The following is a 23,193-nucleotide window of genomic DNA, read 5'->3' as shown; positions in this document are numbered from 1 at the left end:
TTGAAAAAGAAGAAAGCTGGAAGACTAACACTACCTGATTTTAGAATTTTTTTTTTAATATTTTATTTGTGAGAGAGAGAGAGAGAGAGAGAGCGCACAAGCAGGGGGAGAAGCAGAGGGAGAGGGAGAAGCAGGTTCCCCGCTGGGCAGAGAGCCCAATGTGGGGCTCGATCCCAGAACCCTGGGATCATGACCTGAGCTGAAGGCAGTTGCTTAACCAACTGAGCCCTACCTGGGCGCCCCCTGATTTTAGAAATTATTATATAAAGAACTCTCAAAACTCAATAATGAAGAAAACAACCCAATTTTCAAAGATTCAAGATTTTATTTATTTATTAGAAAGAGCACATGAGAGAAAGAGCAAGAGCAAGGGCAGAGGGAGAGGGAGAAGCAGACTTCCTGCTGAGCAGGGAGCCCAATCCCAGGACCCTCAGGATCAGGACCTGAGCCACCCAGGCACCCACAACCCAATTTTCAAAACACGTAAAATATTTGAACAGACACTTCACCAAAGATGACATAAAGATAGCAAATAATCACATGAAAAAAATGCTCAACATCAGCATCGTTAGGGAAATGCAAATTAAAACCACAATTAGATACCACTATGCACCCAGAAGAATGGCTAAAACTAAAAAGACTCACCTTGCCAAGTGTTGGTGAGGACAGGGATCAAAGATATCTAGTAGGAATGTAAAATAAGAAAAACTCTTTGCAAAAACAGTTTGAGTTTTTTAAAAAACCTTACCTTCCTTACGATCAGTTTCATTCTTATGTATTTGCCTAAGAGAAATAAGTTACACCCTCTACAAAGAACTGTACATAAATGTAGCTTTATTTGTAATAGCCAAATACTAGAAATCATCCAAATATGTTCAACAAGTAAATGGATAAACTAACGCTGGCATATCCAAATAATGGAATAGTAATAAAAAGAATGAACTATTAAAAACTCAACTGCGTGGATGAATATCAAATAAGCAGAGAAGCTAGACCAAAAAGAAAAAAAAAGGACATACTGTATCACTTCCATTATATAAAAATCCTACAAAATGTAAACCAATCCTGTGGTTAAAAAAAGCAGAACAGTGGTTGCCTGGGATTGGGGAAGGGGATGGAGAAATGAAGGAGGTAGGGGAAAGGAATTACAAATCTGGGGGAATGATGGATATGTTCCTTGAATGTGGTGATGGTTTCAAAGATGTATACATAGATCCAAATACAGCATCACATCATTCACTTTGCATACATGCAGATTATTACATGTCAACTATACCTCAATACAGCTGTGTAACAAAATCTATCTTGATCTGAGAAAGTGTCTTTCCTTACTGTGTAAAAATTAGAATTTACAGCATAGCCTATTTGTAAAACAAACTTATTTACTTTTCAGTTCATAAAACTAAGGCACACAGCTAATATTCAATATAAATACTTAAAACATCACAAACTATTGAGTGCATGTTTTGCATGGGTTTCATCCTCAAGACACCACTTAACAAAAAAAGGTAGAAGGACTTAAGAAATGCATTTTTATACTTGAACTTAATAGGAAGGATACAAAATTCTCCATCAAGAAGGTAACCAGAAAGGAAACCAAGAAGTCTGTGAAGAGGGGAAGGGGGGCAGAAATCAAGTATAAGGAGTCAGGTATAAATGTATCAATCATACAAGGCTGAAGGGAGAGGGAAGACTCAGATCTCTACCATATACAGAGAAGTAAAACTGAAATAAATTTCTAAATGCCAAAAAACCAGAAAAGTAATGGAAGGCAATATTTCTAAACATAGCTCAAATCCTAGAACCCAAAAATGGAAACACAATTCATTTAAATTCAAAACCTCTATAATGTGGAGATGCCACCATGTATGGCAGTCAAAGAGATAACATTCATTTATTCAGTAAACTTTCAGTGACTGCTGTGCTGGTGTGGGGACAGAATGGTAAATACAAAGTCCCTAAGCTCAGGATTTTTTACGTGAGGTCCATGATGAAAAATAAAGGAGTAAAACAAAAATAGGAAAATGAACAACAGATAAGAACAAGTAAATTACTCAAGAACAAACAAAAGGGTCAGTTATAAAAAAAAATGTTGATTTCAGTAATAAAACATGCAAATTTAAACAATAAAATATTCATTTCTACTTAGACAAATAGCAAAATAAGATTAGTATCCAGTATCCACAAGGCTAAGAGGGTTAACAGATACACTCATTCATTATGGGGAAACTACCACTATATTTTGAAACCAATCCTATTGGTTTCCTACTAAAAGTTTAAATGTGAATATCCTTTGCCCCACCACAATTCCTCAATTAGATAAATCTCTACTGGTGGAACTATGTAATCCAAGAAGTTAAGGTCTCTAATTTTTGAGAGAGGTCAATGAACGAAAGACAGTCACCTTTTGAAATTCTGAGGTTATCTATTTACTTCTCCATAAAATTGTACATTTTCATATGCACCCAAAAATTTACATTCCATTTTAAGCAGCTTTATGACTTGAGAAATGCAGAGATTATCCTGACCTAAATTAAGAGGTGTGTTTTGAGAAGTAATTCCATTCTAAAGTGTCCAGAATCCTTTATTGTTAAATGCCAGGAGACAGGGTGAATCTAGTGTTCCCTAAAATCAGAGGGGTGATCAGCAAACACTAAAGGGACCAGGTTAATTAACATACCTACAAAGAAATCAAATTACTACCCTCCACATACGTAGATTTAGAAAAAAACCTGGGTGGCTCAGTCGTTAAGCGTCTGCCTTCGGTTCAGGTCATGATCTCAGGGTCCTGGGATTGAGCCCCACATCGGGCTCCCTGCTCGGCGGGAAGCCTGCGTCTCCCTCTCCCACTCCCCCTGCTTGTGTTGCCTCTCTCGCTGTCTCTCTCTGTCAATTAAATAAATAAAATCTTTAAAGAAAAAAAAAGAAAAAATCTTGGGTGAATCTCTAAAACTGACACTTTAGAAGAGCAATTAACAGTTGATCTCCATTATTCCGAGACTCTGTATTTGTGAATTCCACTCCCTCAAGTCTACTTGTAAACCCAAAAGCAACTCCTGTAGCTCTGTCACTCAATCACAAAAAGGCAGAATAGCAGAAACAGTAGTCACCCAGAACAGTTCTGAGATGAGGTCCAACAAGGCAACACTCTGGCTTCTTGCTCCACCTTTCACAAAGTGAAAAAGTGCCTTATATACTATTTAGTGCCACAGTTTTTGCACATGTGGGCTTTTTTGCGGGTGATTTGGGGGTTTGCATGGCCCCCAAGCATGATGCTGAAATGCTAAGTGCAAGGCTGTGATGTGCCCAGTGTTTTAGGTAAGCTTCCTTCAGGCATCAGTTACAGTGTCCACGTGTTTAAGGTTAAGGAGCTGATGATATACATTAAATAAGGTGTCTTCGAACCTAACACAAGGGATGCCTGGGTGGCTCAGTTGGTTAAGCGTCTGCCTTCGGCTCAGGTCGTGATCCAAGGGTCCTGGGATTGAGCCCTGCATCAGGCTCCTTGCTCAGTGGGGAGCCTGCTTATCCCTCTGCCTGCCCCTTCTCCTGCTTGTGCTCAGACAAATAAATAAAATCTTTAAAAAAAAAAAAAATAAACCTAATACAAGCTTACGTATTGATCAGCTGATGAAAATGTTGTGGCCAGAGGTTCATAGGAACTTAACCATGTATCTCCTGTGGGACCAAGTATCTGGTAATGCCATGCTCCAGGTGACTACATAGAACTTAACCACTGTGAGTAACAAGACTCCACTCTAATTGGAAACGGTGGCCAGTTGAAATTTTCCCCACTCACAACTCCTGATGAAGTCAAAAGACCAGGATTTCAGGCTCGTAGCTAGGTAAACTGCAACTTCAGAAAAGGAAAAAGACTGTGTCGTGAGAATGGCAAACTGGATTAGAAGGGAGAAAAGGGCCCCAATTAAGTTACATGAATTACAGGAAGGGCACTAAGGAGAACAGTTGGCAGATCAAATACGCTGATAGTGCTTAATTTAAACACCGTAAAGTTGATGGGGAAGGAAACATACTTAACACACCAAATCATGTGAGTTAACAAATGGAAGTTCCGATCCATGAAGGAAAACACAACTGTAAAGGTACACTCACTAAGCTTTGGTGGAAAGGAGTTCCAGTCTTAAATGCAATGAAAGAATGCAGCTTGCTCAAATTTAACAGACCTAGCTTAAGTAAAATAAGATTAGGCAGGAAGGTAAAAAGCCTAGAACCTGAGAATGGAAAGACTGAGGCAAGTATTAGGAAACAGAAAGCGAGAGAAAGGTGAGGCTCTCAGGTTCGATAGAGAATGACTGCTGCGGTGTGATGCAGATGACCACAGGGACGCACTCGCGTCAGGGGACTCCCGCTGCAGTCTGTGCTCTACCGCCAAGGAGCTCTACCGTTTGACCTGAGCAAAAGGAAATGTTTGTTGCAAAGCTCAGTGACTAACACCTAACCAGTTATGCCTCTCATGCTTTTCTAAAAAACTTAATTTTTTTAAAGATTTTATTTTTAAGTAATCTCCACACCCAACTTAGGGGCTTGAACTCACAACCCCAAGATCGAGAGTCACGTGATCCATCGACTAAGCCAGCCCGGTGCCCAGTTAAAAAATTTACTTTTTAATAAATAGTTCAGCACTGTTTAAAAATACTAAAATTCCATCACCTAGTGTAACTACCATTACATCACATTCATGTTAATATAAAAAAATAAACAGGAATCAAAGTGAGTCAAACTATACATGATTCTTTAATGTGATTTTTAAAAAGAAAAAAGGAAAAATGATGGAACGATAGACCGTCAAACTTTTTTTTGCTATAAAAGATTTTCTAACACCGATCTAAGGTTAAGAGAGAATCTAAAAACATTAAAGGTTAGAATCCTTAGTTTTAACTGCATGTTTCGCTTTTAAACTTGATTCCCTACAATGAAAGGGAAATAGATCCTTTTACACTTCCCCCATCCACTCATTACCTACTTTTTCACTATCAAAAGTTCATATCATCTCCAAGGAAGATAAACAAATGGCCAGTAAACACAAGCAAGGATGCTCCATTTCATAAGCCATCAGGGAAATGCTAATGAAAACCACAATGAAATACTTCTTTTACCCCCACTAAGACGGCTAAATCAAAAAGACAGATGTAACAATTGTTGCCAAGGAGTGGAGAAATTAGAACCCTCCTACAAGGCTGGTTTAGAATGTAGAATGATGCAGAAACTTTAGAAAACAGTCTGGCAGTTACTCAAAAAGTTAAGCATTTACCGTATGATACAGTAATTCTACTCCTAAGTATCTGCCTGAGAGAAATGAAAATGCCCACATAAAAACTTGTACACAACTGTTCAGAGCAGCATTAGTCTTCAGAGCCAAAAAGTAGAAACAATCTGTGCTACTTTGATTTATAACAAGAAATACATATTTGAGCCACCTGGGTGGCTCAGTCAGTTAAGCATCTGACTCTTGGTTTCAGCTCAAGTCATGATCTCAGGGTCCTGAGACTGAGCCCCATGTTGGGCTCCCTGCTCAGCACGGAGTCTGCTTGTCCCTCTCCCTCCCCCCACTTGCCCACACTCTCTTCTCTCCCTCTCTCAAATAAATACATAAATCCTTAAAAAAAAAAAAAAAGAAAGAAATATACATTTGGTCTTCACCTCTGTTTCCAGCATGGAGCTCCTAAAACCCCCGTAATTTCCTAAGTGATTAAGCAGTAAAGTGTCTTTTGTTATCATAGGTGCCCTTTCAAGGACACCAGAGTTTAATGTTAAAAGAGGTGACTTTTTTAAAGCCCCCATGAATGGGGGCTGGTTGCCAGAGAAGCCAATCAGGATAAGATGTAACCAATCTACAAGGTTATTCACTGCAGCTCTGTTTGTCATTGACTGACCCATCACTATAGTACTACTTAAATTACAGTGACAGAAATATTATGGTTACAGGCAGCTGTCTATATCCTTATTTAGAAATCTCTCCACAATACAATATTACATGAAAAAAAAAGCACAGTGCAGAAATATGTACATATTCTTTTGAATTAAAAATTAGGTGTGGATTAAGAATCTGTATTTGTATATGCACAGAAGGACTCCAGAAGAATGCAGAAGAACCTACTAACCCTGTGTGTGAATGCATACATGTGTGCATGCTGGGAAGTGTAATGGGGGAGGGGGGTGAAAGGGAGAGCTCCACTGTATGCTTTTTTAGGTTCTCCACGTCCCCTCTTCCTGAGATGTCCTTAACTCCACTTTCCCCTGGCTAGTATCATTAACTCGGTAGTCAGCTATTCTAGGATGCTTTCCCTGATCCTGCCAGGCTGGCTAAGACCGTCTTAAAAGAAAAGATAATAGGGGCACCTGGGTGGCTCAGTCGTTGAGCGTCTGCCTTCGGCTCAGGTCATGATCCCAGGGTGCTGGGACTGAGCCCTGCATCAGGCTCCCTGCTCGGAGGGGAGCCTGCTTCTCCCTCTCCCACTCCCCCTCTGCTTGTGTTCCCTCTCTAGCTGTGTCTCTGTCAAATAAATAAATAAAATCTTTAAAAAAAAAAAAAAAGAAAGAAAAGATAATAGGTCAGCCTTTTTGTCCTGTATTTATCATGGTTTTACAATTATCTTCTTGTGGGAGTCTTCTCCTACAGCCTGCAAGACTCCTGAAATCTTACATTCCATCACCTACCACATCAGAAGTTTCACAATCAATGAGTGAATACCATGTAAGTGATTTCCAGTAAGTGATGGCCTCAAAACTCCTATTCCAGATGTCCTGCCTCCACGTGAGTTTCCCTCCTCTCCTGTTTACCTGTCCCCACTCTAAACTTCCACAAAGCAGACACCACGGTCACCCAGAGGGCAGACAGCTGTACAAGCTGATGCCATATTGAAAGCTGCTTGACTCTGGAGTGACACTTAACAAAAGTTACACTTACCAAAAAGAGCTAAATGTGATATTCTCTTTAAAAAAAATCAGAAGAGGGCGCCTGGGTGGCTCAGTTGGTTAAGCAACTGCCTTTGGCTCAGGTCATGATCCTGGAGTCCCGGGATCGAGTCCCGCATTGGGCTCCCTGCTCAGCGGGGAGTCTGCTTCTCCCTCTGACCCTCCCCCTTCCCTTCTCATGTACTCTCTCTAACTCATTCTCTCTCTCAAATAAATAAATAAATAAAATATTAAAAAAAAAAATCAGAAGAATGTGATCCAGAATTTGAGACATGGTCTACCACTCTTCCATGGGAAAACATGAATAGAACTTACTCAAACTAAACTCAAACTCAACCGAAGCCTTCAAAATGTCAGAAAATGTCACAAACTATAAAAGGCTAATGTGTGGCTCTATAGCTAAGGCACCTGATTCCGGTGTCATTTAAAGACTACCGAGGAGGCCTGCCACCGTCTGCTAGGGACGCATCACCTGCGCCTGCCTGCTCTTCTGGGTGCCCTGCAGGCCAAGGTGCTGGAGGACAGGCTGTGAGAAGAGCTGGTCGCCATCTGCCAGCTCAAGTGGCTGCCCTCAGGCAGCTACTCTTCTACCAAGGACACACCTCCAACTGGTGCTGGAACAGCGGTGCGTGGCCAACACCAAGGAGCATGAGCAGATAAAAAAAACTCAACCTTGGTTTTGCCAAGCTGAAGACGCTTGTGCCATTTCTTCCCCAAAGCAGGAAACCTAGCAAAGTTGATATCCTTCAAGGTGCCACTGAATACATACAAGTTCTCAGTGATGTTTCCAGAGGAGCCAAAGACTCTGAGACACAAAATCCAGATCACCAGGACTACAACAACAATACTTCTGAACCACATACATCCTTGGCTAGAAATCTATTGAGAAACATCACCCAGCAGGCCAGCTGTACTGTGGGCTTGAAGAATGGGGAGGAAAGGCCCAGGGCAGATGGCGGCAGCGAGTCAGCGTACACGTGTCGCCAGAGCATGAGGTCTACGACTGCAGTTATCTCCCCAACCAGGAGTCTGGATAGATTCCTAAAAGTGGAAGCCCTGAGTCACAGGCTCCCCCAAGTATGAAAAGTAAAAAGGCCAGCTCAGGGCTACCTTCTAGAGACAAATATATACAGTCTTGAAAATGGAAAATAAAAAAAAAAAAGACGACGACTAGCCCCTTTCCCCTGGAAGGTTCCTGAGTGTGGCTCTGGTTATTATGTTTTTCCCTACCCTCCACTGCCAGCTCAAGGGCCTGGAACAAGTAGCTGTTCTGGGCTAGGTGTACCTCAAAAGCAGGCAATTACAAGGCTGCCACCACACAATGAAACAAGAGAAACATGAAAATTGTTTGGTATCTGCAGATTCTTTAGGCAGAATTTAAAAATTTGTATGCATCTGAATTTCAGTTTCCTGTAACAACAGAATAATTTGTTGTTCACCAATCAGCCTCCTGAGAGAAAGAAAAACTAGATGAAAATAGGGTACAAAACACAAAAATAAATTTGAAAGCACTGGAGAACTACAAAGACAACAAAGAAATAAGAGACAAAGAAGTCAGAAGAGGAGCAAAGAGCAGTAGTAGTCAGGACAGATCCCACATTACCTTTGGCAAATATGGAGAATCACAAGCAGCAAAGGCAAGTAGGTGAGGCAAAAACAGAGACGCTGAGGAGCTAAAAGCAAAGCTTTAATCCCTTTTCCACCACTGGGGAAACAACACAGGAATTCAGGAAGCACCAAGGAAAAAGACCCTACTAAACCACCAAGATTCCAGTTAGGACCTACTAATGGAATAAGTGTGACCTGCAGTAAGCCAACCCACTGAACACCACACTCAAATGAGATGGATTCCTGGGGAGCCGCTCCTACCATGACTGCCTGCCAAGGACAAAAGCAAATCTACTCCAAAGGAAGAAAACACCATCCAGACAGACAATCAAATTATTCCACCATTTCCTATAATTTCCAGCATTCAGTGAAACTTACCAAAGGATTGAAAACCAAAAGAAAAAGAGAAAACAAAACAAACTCCCAGGAGATTCGGATACTAGCGTTATCAAACACAATCTTTAAAAAAAAAAACTATGATGGACTTACATTTTAAAGAAGAGTGACACAGACTGAATTTACCCTCCCACATAAAACAACTAAAAACCAAACAAATATATGAAAAACTGAGTTTCAGACACTACACACCACATAGCACAAGACAATAACCATTGACAGATGGGAAACAAACAATGTGAGCCTTTGAGACTATTCAGCCTGGACAGTTTCCTCAGAGTAGCGCAGGGGGATGGAACTCAGGTGGAGTCTGGCAGTCTATGCGAACTGAGATGAAGCTGGCAGTCCAGAGACGCCGAGATGGCTAGAGTTCACAGGGCTTAGTGCCAAAGAGGAGACAGAGTCGCACAGATAAAACACTCTAAAGATCTGAGGACCCTCCTGAGTCTTCAGCTGAGTAGTAATATGCAAATGCATGTGAAGAAAACCTGAGGCCAGAAATGGGGGAGTGAGGACAAACTGAAAAGGGCAAAGGGAACAATCCTTAGGATCATACATTCCACCAGATGGAATATTTCGTAACTCAGAGAATTTAGAGAGGTTTTAAAAGCAAACCTTGAGAGAATCAAACGGTTTCCAAATAATTTAACTGCATCCCAAAACAAAGCTCAGGAGTATTTATAGGAGTATAAAAATATCCAGCACCCAAAACAGTAAAATTCACAATGCAATGTGTCTAATAAAAAATTACCAGGCATGCAAAAAGAAAAAAAAAGAAATGGGTATGGGGGGGGTGGAAAGGAATCAAAGCAACTCAGAAATGAAAAAGACAGAATTAGCAAATAAGGACATTAAAAGTTATTATATTACATACCCTCAAAAAGGTAGAGGCAAAATATTAAGTAAAGGCATGGAAGATTAAAAAAAATACTTTTAAATTCCAGTTATGAAAAATATACTATTGCTAGATGCAATTAATAGCAAATTAGATACTGAAAAGAAAAGACTGATGAAACTGAAGATACAGCAATAAAAACTGTCCAAAGGGGGGGAAGGGATGGAACAAATTAAACAGAGAATTAGTGAGCTGTGGGACAACTTCAAGAAAAAGTAACTGTATTCCAAAAAAGGTGGGTGGGGGAGAGGAAAACATAAAAAATTATTTGAAGAGTGACCTAAACTTCTTCAAATTTCATGAACATTATAAACCTAGAGATCGAAGAGGTTCAACGAAACCTAAGCACAAGGAAAAAAAAAAGACACCAAGGTACATCATAATCACATTGCTTAAAATTAGTAATAAAGAGAAAGTCTTAAAGCAGCTACAGAAAAAGGACATACATAAAAGAAAACAGGGTAAGAACGACAGCAAACTTCTCATCAAAAACAATGCAAGCAAGAAAATGCTGGAAGAGGATCTTTAAAGTACTGCAAGATGAAAACTGTCAAGCTAGAACTCTATAACCCAAAAAAAATCTTGCTAAAAAATAAGGCAAAGTAAAAGACGTTTTCAAACATGAAACCTGAATTAAAAAATCACCAACAGACCTCCATTACAGGAAATATTAAGGGAAGTCCTTCAATTGGAAGGAAAAGGATAACAGAAACTTGCCTATACAAAAAGGAATGAAGAACACTGGAAACAGTGAGTACATGGGTAAATAAAAACAACTTTTCCTAATACTTCACCCTTTAAAGGAAAAATAACAATTTAATGTGAGATACTATAACATGTATAAGGAAAATATATGACAGCAATGGCACAAACATCAGGAGAAAAAAAAACAGAAGACTCTTATACCAAATACAAAGTAATATATAAATATTCTTGATACACTTTATACATTATAAACCCTAAAGCAACCATTTTTAAAGAATGATAGCTTATTAGTCAACAAAGGAGATAAAATGCAATTTTACCAAAACTACCTAGTTAATTCAAAAGGAAAGAAAAGGCAACAAAAAACAGGAAAAGAGAAGATAAATCACATGACAATATATTTAAACCCAACTACCAGAACTAAAAAGAGAGAAACCAACTAGTATCCACTAGAAGCACCCATCTGAGAACATCATTGCAACTGGCAGGAGTTTAGTGTAATTCAATTATGAGTGCAAACCGTCCACAGTAAGTCTGAAAACAGTCTGGACCCCAGGAACTCCACAAACTGACCAGCCAGGGCCCCTTAGGAAAAAAACCTCCAAAAATAGAATTAAAATTTAGTGAGAGAGGCATAAAAAAGATAAAGGGGGGGAAAGAGGTCCAGATAAAAATGAGAGAAGGGAACAGAATCAGAAAGTTTCACTGCAAAAACCAGAAGAGGGAGCTCTGAAGTAAAAAAAACAATCCTGAATCACACCTCCGGGAACTTCATAAAAACTACGTTTAAATAAAAATGAAAAGTTTATATGCTCAAATCTCATTAAGTTATTAAGTATTTTTAAAAGTTACCAAAATAGGGCACCTGGGTGGCTCAGTCAGTTAAGTGTTCGGCTCAGGCCTTGACCTCAGGGTCATGAGATGGAGTCCCAAGCTGGGCTCTATACTCAGTGGGGAGTCTGCTTGAGATTCCCTCTCTGCTCCTGCCTCCCCCCACGCTTGTGTGCTCTCGAACGCATGTGTGTGTGCTTTCTCTTTCTCTCTCTCTAAAAATAAATAAATAAATCTTAAAAAAAAGTTACCAGAATAATTTCCTATAGACAAGGAAAGCATACCATGAACACGCCCCAAAAACTATTACTTACACTTTCAAACTGAGCTAAAAGTTTGGTGTTAAGAAAATGATAAAAGCAATAAAAGAACGTAAATAAGAATTAGAAAAACTCAACAAAGGAAAACTAAACTACCAAGAACTTAATAATGAATAACCACAAAAAGAGAATGCTTTTAGAAAAGGAAGATATTTTTAAAAATCACAAATAAATGAAGAACTACAGATTCAAAATCAATTCTTTTCTTATATACCAGCAATGAACAAATGGAATTTGACATTAAAAACAAAACCACTAGCACCCCAAAAATGAATTAAATATCTAACAAAATATACACATGATCTGTATGAGGAAAACTAAAACTCTGATGAAAGAAATCAAAGAACTAAATAAATGGACATATATTCCATGTTCATGGATAGGAAGACTCAATATTATCAAGATGTCAGCTCTTCCCAACTTGACCTATAGATTCAATGCAATCTCAACTAAACGTCCAGGAAGTTATTTTATGGATATTGACAAAACTAATTTTAAAGTTTATATGCAGAGGCAAAAGACCACAGAATAGCCAACACAAAACTGAAGAAGAAGAAAGCTGGAGAACTGATGTTAGCTGCCTCCAAGACTTACTATAAAGCTACAGTAATCGAGACAGTGTAGTACTGGCAAAAGAATAGACAAACAGATCAACAGAACAGAGAGCCCAGATCTTTGGGCAGTCAACTGATCTTCGACAAAAGAGCAAAGGCAATACAACGGAGAAACACTTTTCCAACAGATGGTCCTAGAATAACTGGACACCCACAAGCAAAAAAAAAAAAGAATATCGATACCTTACACTCTTCATAAAAATTAACTCAAAATGGGTCACAGACCTAAATGTAAAACACAAAACCATAAAAATCCTAGAAGATAACACAGAAGAAAAAATCTACTATGATTTAGGTTTGCAATGACTTTTTAGATATAACAAAAGCACAACCCATGAAAGAAATAATAAGCTGGACTTCAGAATGAATAACTTCTGCTCTGTGAAAGATACTGTCAAGAGAATCAAGACGACAGGCCACAGACTGGGAGAAAACATTTGCAAAGACCTATCTGGTGAAGGACTGTCATCCAAAATATACAAAGAACTCTTAAAACTTAACAATAAGAAAATAATCCAATCTAAAAATGGGCAAAAGATGTGATACCACACCAAAGTAAATATGCAGATAAGTATATAATAAGCATATGAAGAGATGCTCTTAATCATATGTCATCAGGGAAATGAAAATTAAAAAAACAATGAGATACCACTACATATACTATTTAGAATGGTCAAAATCCCAAACAGCGACAACATCAAATGCTGGAAAGGATGTGGAGCAACAAGAAGTCGCATTCACTGCTAGTGGAAATGCAAAATAATAAGAGACATTTTGGAAGAGTTTAGCAGTTTCTTACAAAACTAAACATATTCTTACCATATGATCTAGCAATCGCACTCCCTAGCATTTACCCAAAGGAACTGAAAACTTACATCCACACAAAAATGTGCACATGGATGTTTATAGCAGTTCTACTCTTAACTGCCAAAACACGGAAGCAACAAAGACATCCTTCAGTAGATGAATGGATAAATAGACTGCAGTACATCCATACAATGGAATATTATTTAGCACTAAAAAGAAATGAACTATCAAGCCATGAAAAGACATGGAGGAACTTAAATGCACATTACTAAGTGAAAGAAGTCAATCTATAAGGCTACATACATATATGTGACATTCTGGAAAAGGCAAAACCATGGAGGCAGTAAAAAGATCACTGGTTGCCAGGGGTTCAGGGAGGGGGAAGGAGGATGAAATGGCAGAGCACAGAAGACTTTTAGGGCAGTGAAAATACTATGATTTATAATGGTGGATATATGTCATTATGTATTTGTCCAGACCCGTAAAATGTACAACACTGAAGAGTGAACCCTATAATGTAAAGTATGGACTTTGGATGATAATGTGTCAGTCAGTGTAGGTTCATCAACTGTAACAAATACACCATTTGGTAGAGGATGCTGATGGGGGGGAATCATGCACAATACTGTGTCACATTTGCTGTGAACCTAAAATGGCTCTAAAAAATAAAGTCTATCTTAGGGACTCCTGGGTGGCTCAGTCAGTTAAGCGTCCCATTCTTGACCTCAGTTCAAGAGGTCATAATCTCAGGGTCCTGGGATGGAGCCCCGCAACAGGCTCCATGCTCAGAAGGGAATGTCCTTTTCCCACTCCCTCTGCTTTTCCCCACCCCGCTCATGCTCTTTCTCTCTCGTATAAATAAAATCTTAAAAAAAGGTGCATGAGGAAGTCTTTTGGGGGTGATGAAACTCACACTGTATCTGTGGTGGTAGTTATACAACTGTTTGTACTTATAAAAGAACTATACAACAATAAAGGGTGAGTTTTACTGCATTTTATTTTTATTTTCCTGTAAATTATACCTTAATTTTTTTAAGTTTTAAAAATGATTCAAGAGACAAATATGCAAATTCAGAGAATAAATCTCTGAAAAAACACAAAGGAATCAGAATACTGAAAGTTCTTATCCAAACTGTCCTGAAATTAAAAGAAAAAAAATTCATATTACACATGTACACATTTTTCTTAATACACTGTACCTATGAATATCAACTTAGAACAAAACCAACACCAAGATATATTCCAGTAAAATTACTGATTTACAAAAAAAAATCACTTGGGCATCTAGGCAAAAAGAGCAACTAATTAGTAGGTGAAAGAAAATTAGACTGTCATCAAAGTCTACTGCAAAACTGAAGCAACATATTCAAGGTATTTCAGGAAAGAACATGAGCCACTGATTTTACATTCAGCCAAACTGACATTCAAATATAAAGGACACAAACTGTTATCAACATGCAAAAACTCAGGGAATATTGCTCCCATGAGCCCTTCCTAAGGAAACATCTAGAGAATAAGATTCCAGAAAACCAAAATGATTAGAGATAAATGAACTAGTGGGAGGCACTGAATATATACTTACTTAGAAAACAAAGTCCAAATGGAGACTGTATGCAGGTTAAATGGGAAGCCTCACAGTATGTAATGAAAACATACTCTCACAATATAGAGTACAACTATTTAATGGGAGTAGGGTGGGGAATGGGAATGATATTCCTGTCAGTTCTACCTGCTTTCAGGTCTCATATTGGTGGTAGTATTTTTCATACCGTTATTCTGAGACTGCAATGTAATATGGGATAAACCAAATAAGTAATTACAGGATATTCAAATTCCATCATCCCATGTCCCTGAGAACTAGGACACTCAGTATTAAAGGAGACACACAGGTAATTATACAAAAGGTTAACTAAAAATCCCTGTTATTCTAAATCTGAATCAAAAGTATCAGTATAGTTTAACAAGGTATCTTAACTGTAAATATACAAATGTATTTTATATATTTAAAAATATTTTATATGAAGCATGTAAATATTATCATCTATCTTTCCATTGTAAATATGTGTGACTCTCTTTCTCTCTCTATATATATATATGACAAAAAGATATGATATGTATAGTCCTATTTCCTAGCTCCATCCAGTGGAAAGACCTAGAAACAATGACGAACCCAATAGCAACAAGCATCCCTAGCAATGGATATTTTGGTCTTGAAATATCATTTCTAACTAAAAAAAAAACAAAAAAAAAAACAAAAAACCAGATTTCTTGGAAAAAATTATCCATTCCAGGTTGGAGGCATAAATACACAAGATGAGTCAAGAAAATCTTGCTATACCAGACAGCAAGGAAACTACCAAAGACAATCAGGGTTGTATCAAAAACTCAGAAACCATTTAAGAAGCTCTCCCATTAGTCAACAACAGGACAATTTAAGCATCACAATAAAAGTAATAATTACAATTCATGACGTACATCTGAAACCCAAATGTTTAGACATAGTAATAATGACACTTTAAAAAACCTAATTAGTCACCCTCAAAGGATGATAGTTTATATTGAAAACTAGTAAATAAAAGGAAAGAAACTTTCTTTTCTGCCTTTCCTATATAAACTGTACACTGGGTAATCAATCTGTAAGTAAGGAAAAGCATCTCTTTATAGATGCAGCTCACTTAATGGGAAAAAAAAAATTACAGAATTAGAATATCACTATTTTGCACCCAAAGGAATTAATGGCTCTAGGCACTGAACATCAGTAGAAAAGAAGACCTTCAGACTTTATGTGTGGTCTGAAGAAAAAGCACAGCACTACCTTGAGCCCTGCCCAGGGGATAAATAGGAGCCTGACCGAGCCTCTGCATCCAGATGCCCCTTTGAAGAGGATGAAAAACATGTTGAACTGTATGAGTCTCAGTAAGCAAAACAGAGACTGTGGGAAACAAGTCAAACCACCCAAGTTCAACACAGAGGGGGGAACCTGTAAATTAAGACATACTAAATAAAAACTGGGGGTAGGGGACTAAACTATAATGCTTAGATATACATAAGTTGGTATTAAAGCTAAATGGAAGGGACGCCGGGGTAGATGAAAAAGTTCTAATTCTTGACCTGGATAGTGGTTTTACAAGGCTTTTGGCCTTATAATAATTCATTAATATATTTTTTTGTGTGGTTTTATGTGTTTCATTTTACAGTAAAAAAAAAAAAAAGCTTTCTTTAAAAAGTAAATGATCAGTAGTCATCTGACTATCTGGTTACCTCCAAATGGCAAAAGGAACTCACCACCCACCCATTCCCCTGGAACCAGAGGAGTACATGAGACAACTGTGGGTCTAGGATTCAATGACCTCAGATCCCTAGAACTTTGCAACACAGAATCTTAAGGAACTGGTGCTAAAGCATATATATGAACTGCCTTCGCGTGAACTGAAGTCAGTCTTGACAATTTCTACACATAGGAGCTTATGTATTAAAGACTGGCTAAGACAATAAAGTGACCTTCCTGATTGTGGCTTTATTACTAGACCCTGTTCCATAGACCTATTTCAACTAATAGTTTATTCTAAATGATACTAACATACTTCCTTCCTATCTTGTATACAGATTTCTTCCCAAAGCTCATTTGCAAGGAGTTCCCAACATGAGGTAGAGGGAGGAAAGAGTAAAGAAAAATCCCCTTAACCTCAGAGATAAAATCTCACTGAGTACTTTCTAAGCTTATCCTGACATTGTAAGAAAAAGGAAACTTCCTATAAGCCAAGGACATACAATTCAAAAACTGCTAATACAGGCTGAAAAAAGAGAAAAATACAATCAAATACCAATCCTGAAGAAATTCAAAGGGGAAAGCAGGAATGGGTGACTGCCTAAGCTTTGAAGGTAACTGGTAAATCAGAGAGCATATTTCCCTTTGGGCTACCCTGACCCAGAAAGTCAAATCTGACAAAGAGAGGGGAAAAAAGAAAATTTTTACTCTACCACACCTACTCTATGAAACTGAACTCAATTTAATTACCACCACCAGCACTCTAAAAACCTCGAGAGAGGGAAACCTGGAGAGACTAATGTGGGTACCCAGGGAGAATGTTTAGGTACTGAATAGGTTAACCAGAAATTCTGAGCTGACAAGGGAAGAATATTACTATTATTACCTACTTTTTTGCTTCCTGTAAATACTTTTCTATCTAGACTGGCAGTTATACTTTGTCTATTAGTTACTTATACTGGTATACTCTGTTCTTCTCACTTCCTAATATGCATAAGCTCCAGGATGACAGAGACTTTTTTTTTCCATCTGTCTATCTTTCTTATTCCTGCTACAGCACCTAGCAAAAATGTTTTACACATAGCATATACTCACTATGTTTGCTGCATTAAATTAAAAAAAAAGAAAATCCAGGGCAGTCAGGAAAAAGAAGAGAAAACTTGTTCTTCATTATTTCAGAAGGCAAAAATCAAGACAGATTGGGAGAAAAGTATGGGGAGGCCTATCAGGCCAACATTAACACAAAACTTCTTTAGCACTAGTTGCCTTGAGAGGTAACAATGTCCCCTTACCACCTCTGAAGTATTAAAAAAGAGGCTGCACTGGGTCGCCTAGGTGGCTCAGTCGTTAAGCGTCTGCCTTCGGCTCAGGTCATGGTCCCAGGGTCCTGGGATCGGGCCCCCACATCGGGCTCCTCGCTCAGCGGGAAGGCTGCTTCTCCCTCTCCCACTCCCCCTGCTTGTGTTCCCTCTCTCACTGTGTCTCTCTCTGTCAAATAAGTAAATAAAAAAAAAAAAAATCTTAAAAAAAAAAAAAGGCTGCATGCCCACTGGCAGGGATTATGGGGCTATCTATCTCTGGAGGCTCATCTATTTCTCTATGTCTAGACTGCATTAAGGTAGAAGGGAACTTTGAGATCTGCTTTAAATTCTTTTAAGATTTTGTGTTTCTGAATAAGGCCGTCCTTTAAGATTTTGTGTTTCTGAATAAGGAGACTCAGACTGAAAAACAAATGAAGAAAATAAGGAGAAAGAAATCTATCACATAACCTATACTAGGATAGGTATTTCCCACCCCAATGGAAATCTGTTATTTGATAATATAAAAGCTCGAGCCTACTTTATCAGAGAATTATGTTATCAGAACAAACCTCTGCGCACTAGGCATTTCACATGTGTTACTCTCATTTCATCCTTGTTATTACCCCCATTTCATAAAAGGACACTGATACTTAAGAGAATAAGCAATGACTGGGTTTTGAACTTTGAAACCACGTTCCTTCCACTGAACCTACCCACCTCTAAGATAATTTAGCACTGGCAAAATACAGCATTGGCTCTTTTGTGTACTGTCATTAGAAAACTTAATTTTCTACCATATCTTGATTCCATACCATAAATTTATGTATGCAGGTCTTACCACTTATTTCAAGCTCTGCCCAGTGTGATTTCTTTCCATTTGCTGCTTCCTCAGAGGACATAATTGTGTACATCCTCCTAGGATCAGGGGGCTCGTATTTTTCTTTGGGCATGCCTGTTGAATTAAAAAAATCCAATCAGTATTCTGAAGAACCAAATAACTGAAAACAACGATGTCTTTTTAAAAATAAACACCCATATTATGATCTCTAAATACCATTTCCCAAGAAAAAGAACTAGGTGCTTCTTGGAGAAATGGAGGATTTCAGGTCCAGGATCAGAAAAATAAAAAACAGGGCTGGATGCTAACAAAGATGCTGTGGCTGTGGAAGACACAGCAGACAGCCTGGAGAAGCAACCAGTGGCCACAGGTAAGACATGGACATCAAAAGAATGGCTCTGAGTCATTATATACTGCATGAATTCAAAGCTTTAATTAAAAATATATATATATCTCAGTCACCTAAAAAGTGGGAAAGGGAAAGAATCAAGCATTTATCCTGCATTTCTGGCTGAAACTAGATAAGGGAATGTTCTTAACAGAATTCCAGCTAATAAATGCAAAAGAGTCACATAATTACAAAATCACTATTTCACAACCCCTAATGAAAAAAAAATGAATCTAGGCAATGATTACCAAAGATTAATAAAAGCATTAGGTGAGGGGCGCCTGGGTGGCTCAGCGGTTAAGTGTCTGCCTTTGGCTCAGGTCATGATCCCAGGGTCCTGGGATCGAGCCCCACATCGGGCTCCCTGCTCAGCGGGAAGCCTGCTTCTCCCTCTCCCTCTCCCTCTCCCTCTGCTTGTATTCCCTCTCTTGCTGTGTCTCTGTCAAATAAATAAATAAAATCTTTAAAAAAAAAAAAAACAACTGAATGTGAATCCTATCAAGCCCTTCTAACTTCTGGCACCAGTTGAACAAAATAAAGGAGATAGAGGACTATGTTAAAAATAACACAAGACACAACAACGTGAACACACTGAACACTACTGAACCATATACTTAAAAATGGCTAAGGCATAAATTTTGTTATATTTTAACCACAATTAAAAAATTTTTAAAAATCTTAAATAACTTCACAAAAATACAGCTAGCCAGATGCAGAATATGCAGAGTTCTACATGAGAAAGACCTAATTTCTTCAACAAATGACATGAAAATAAGACAAGAAGAAATTGACATGGATTAAACAATTTACAAGGCACAGCAATCAAATGCACTAAATATACTATATACACCTATATTTGGAAAAACCAAGTGTAAAAACCATTTCTGAGAATCAGACAATTTGAAGTACTAAATATAAATTGATACTGAAGGACTATTGTTCATTTCGCTTGTGGTTATTTCCTTAACCCTCTGTTATCAATACATTTCGAAATATTTAGGTGAAATGAAGTTTCACGCCCTTTGCATATTCCTCCAAACTCCTTGACTGAGTCTCACTTCACCTTATTCACTTAGATGAGGTCAAACCCACTTCAGCCAACTCTCCACCTTCTCTGGATACCTACTCGGCTAAATATAGCTGGAGAAGAACCTACCACCATGTGAACTTAAAGTGAGCCAGTCAGCAGCAATCATTTACCTCTAATGGACTATTTGTGCTACCAGGAAATTATACTGTTAATTCTCCTAGTCCCTTCTACATGACTTCTCCCTTCAAACCTCTAACATTTACTCCTCCATCTTCCCTTTCTTACTTCTATTTTCTCACTGAAACAGAAAACACAAGAGCCCTTTCTATGAACTCGCACCTCCACCCATCTACACTCTTTTAGTAGGACAAACTGCTTGCCCTCTGAACACTCAATCCCACCCCATCATCTTGCCTATTCAAGGACATTACTTGGCAATTCTCTCATACATCACTTTTTGCCTCTATACTAGATCTTTACCTTCAAAATACACGTACATGGTATTATTTCCTCTATTTAAATATAATAAAGTCCTGACCCCATTTCTCCCTCATTACTTTTTTCTCATTCTCTTCACAAAATACATTATCCCCCGGAGTCGTACGTGCTGTCTCCTAGTCCTCCTTTCCCAGTTAGTCATTCAAGTCAGTATGTGCTTTTAACATTCCACCAAAAACTGCCAAGAAGAAAACCAGTGACCTCACATTGTTATAGCCAATGGTCGTTTCTTAGACCTCCTTTTGCTTGTTCTATGATCAGTATTTGATGTAAAGGATCACTCCCTTGTAGACACACTTATTTATTTGGCTTCCAAGGTATCTTTTATCTTGGTTTTCTTCTTATCTCAATAGACTTAGTCTTTTGCTAGTTCTTCCTGCAGTCAGAATTAACTCCATTTTACCAACAGAAACCCGAAGCCCAAAACGGTTTAAGCAATTTAACCAGTATTATAAGGCTGAGAAGTAGCAGAGTCAGGCTTTGTGTCTGATTCAAAGTTAAAGTTACGGGCACGGGCGCCTGGGTGGCTCAGTTGGTTAAGCGACTGCCTTCGGCTCAGGTCATGATGCTGGGGTCCCCGGATCAAGTCCCGCATCATCCGGCTCCCTGCTCAGTGGGGAGTCGGCTTCGCCCTCTGACCCTCCCCCCTCTCGTGTGCTCTCTCTCTCAAATAAAATCTTTAAAAAAAAAAAGTTAAAGCTACTTTCTAAGTGAAATAAGCCAATCACAAGAAGACAAATAATTGTATGATTTCATTTACTTGAGGTACTAATGTAGTCAAACTCAAGAGAGACGGAAAGTAGAATGGTAGTTGTCAGGGCTGGGGAAGGGAAGTTACTGAAAATGTGTAGAGTTTCAGTTTACAAAAGAAGAATTATGGAGATGGATGATGGTAATGGTTGCACAACATTATGAATGTATATAATACTACTGACTGCTACACTTAAAAATGGTTAAGACGGTAAATTTTATGTGTATTTGCCACAATAAAAAAAAGACTGGAAAAAAGTCAAAGCAACTTTCATTATGCTATGCTGCCTCCCTAGTGATGGGAAGTAGAGCTATTTTTGAAACAGAAATGGGCTCTGACTGGGTAGTCAAAACAGAAAAGGAGGTAAATAATCCTTAAAAAGCTGCTTGAAAAAATATAAATGGTGAGACTAATCATCTGCACAAAAAACAGCACATCTATTTTTTGTTTTGTTAAATATTATTGATAAAACAAACTGTTCTCTTACATGTTAACTTCTTGAGACTAGAATACAATGACTAAAGTTTTTAGACTGATGATACAAAATACCTAACAGAGAGCTACAGAGTCAGAAACTGTTCCCATTCTAGAGGATTACCTGGCAAAGCAAGTGCCCTTTTTGAATGATATGAATATTCCAGTAACAACCTAGAAAATATAAAATGTTGTGTCAGGCTACCAGAGCTTGATGAGTACAGCCCATCACCCAAATGCCATTATTCTAACCAGATTCTACTTCAAAAACAAAAACAAAAACCAACCACCTGATCTATATTGACTTTTCCCAATAAAATTTCCCAATAAAATTTAACAATGGTGAGAAACTGGCTTTGTCCAGGTGAGGTTAGTATTTTGGTCCTATTATTAATCATTTGACTTCTTAGTGGAAGTTGAGAAGTCTGATTTATCAACCTCATGTGAGCTTAGTTACTTTGAATCAAGGTCCAGAGTTTGATCACACTTCAGAGAATGGATAAAAGTGTTACTGAGCTAAGAAGTCTGAAAACCAGGGGCGCCTGGGTGGCTCAGTCGGTTAAACATCTGCCTTCAGCTCAGGTCATGATCTCAGGGTCCTGGGATCGAGTCCCACATCGGGCTCCCCACTCAGTGGGGAGCCTGCTTCTCTCTCTCCTTCTGCTGCTCCCCCTGCTTGCGCTCTTGCTCTCTGTCAAGTAAGTAATAAAATCTTAAAAAAAATATTTTAAGAGACAGCTCATTAAACTCGAAAGCAGCAAGGAGACCATCTTTATTTCCAAATCCCTGAGAGTAAGGATTTGGAAGTAGGGGGGAAAAAAAAAAGAGTACGACAGAATAAAAGAAATGGTAGCACATAAATTGTCCAATCACTACAGTGTACACCTGAAACTAATGTAACACTGTGTGTCAACTATAGTCAAATTAAAAAAAAAAAGGTAGCAAACTAGACAAACTTTCCAGGAGCAGCAAGAGGAGCACATCTGCCCACTGAGCAACGCCCTTCCCCTATTTTTGGGGGAGTCTGGCAAAACATAGTGTTGGAGGAGAAAAGGATGTAAGAATGCATACAATTTAGGACGTTTCCCAAGACTTTGAAATCAACAAGCAGATCTCTCCTCTAAATAACCTGCAGTGACATACCGTATTTTTATCTAAGAAGACTAAAAGGTTTCCAAAACAGACTTGAAAACTGCCAAGGATTACAAAAGACTTTTAAAAACAGCTACGCCAAAGTCAGCAGGTATGTAGCACCTGACTAGTCAATCCCCTATTCCTCCAACCCAGGGCCAGGCGTCACTACTGATCCTGGCAGCATAAAGCCCGTCCCCACTCTAGATCTCAGAGAAACAGTTTTCATTATCTTAGAAGAATTATTTACCTTAAACACAGGACATTATTTACCAACACAGAAAGATATGCTTTCATAATTTTGTAAGGAATGGCTTAAAACTACAGAACTATAGCCATCGTGGGAAAGTTAGTGTTGCAAAGCAGAGTTACAAACCATAACACAACTAATAAGACTATCCT

General features: G+C 38.4%; 1 protein-coding gene and 1 pseudogene across 5 annotated transcripts in view; one reads left to right on the top strand and one right to left on the bottom strand.

Annotated features, from left to right (window-relative positions):
- The window catches only part of CNOT6 (CCR4-NOT transcription complex subunit 6), a 74,677-nt gene that overhangs the window by 33,954 nt on the left and 17,530 nt on the right, over positions 1–23,193 (bottom strand). For all 5 annotated transcript variants that reach the window (XR_003206155.2, XR_003206154.2, XM_073887563.1 and 2 more), the window contains exon 2: positions 18,520–18,633. Coding sequence is in view for 3 of the 5 variants with exons in the window: in XM_073887563.1 (XP_073743664.1) it covers positions 18,520–18,631 (112 nt within the window). In the remaining 2 variants the exon portion in view is untranslated. The remainder of the gene's footprint in view (positions 1–18,519; positions 18,634–23,193) is intronic.
- Positions 6,737–8,019, top strand: LOC112816236 (factor in the germline alpha pseudogene; annotated as a pseudogene).

The sequence above is a fragment of the Callorhinus ursinus genome, unplaced genomic scaffold (assembly GCF_003265705.2).
Source record: "Callorhinus ursinus isolate GAN/ISIS: 27379988/994484 unplaced genomic scaffold, GSC_fseal_2.0 scaffold81, whole genome shotgun sequence".
In the NCBI taxonomy this organism is placed as follows: domain Eukaryota; kingdom Metazoa; phylum Chordata; class Mammalia; order Carnivora; family Otariidae; genus Callorhinus; species Callorhinus ursinus.
Note: the sequence above shows the minus strand (reverse complement) of the source record. Positions and strands in the feature narration are given on the sequence as shown.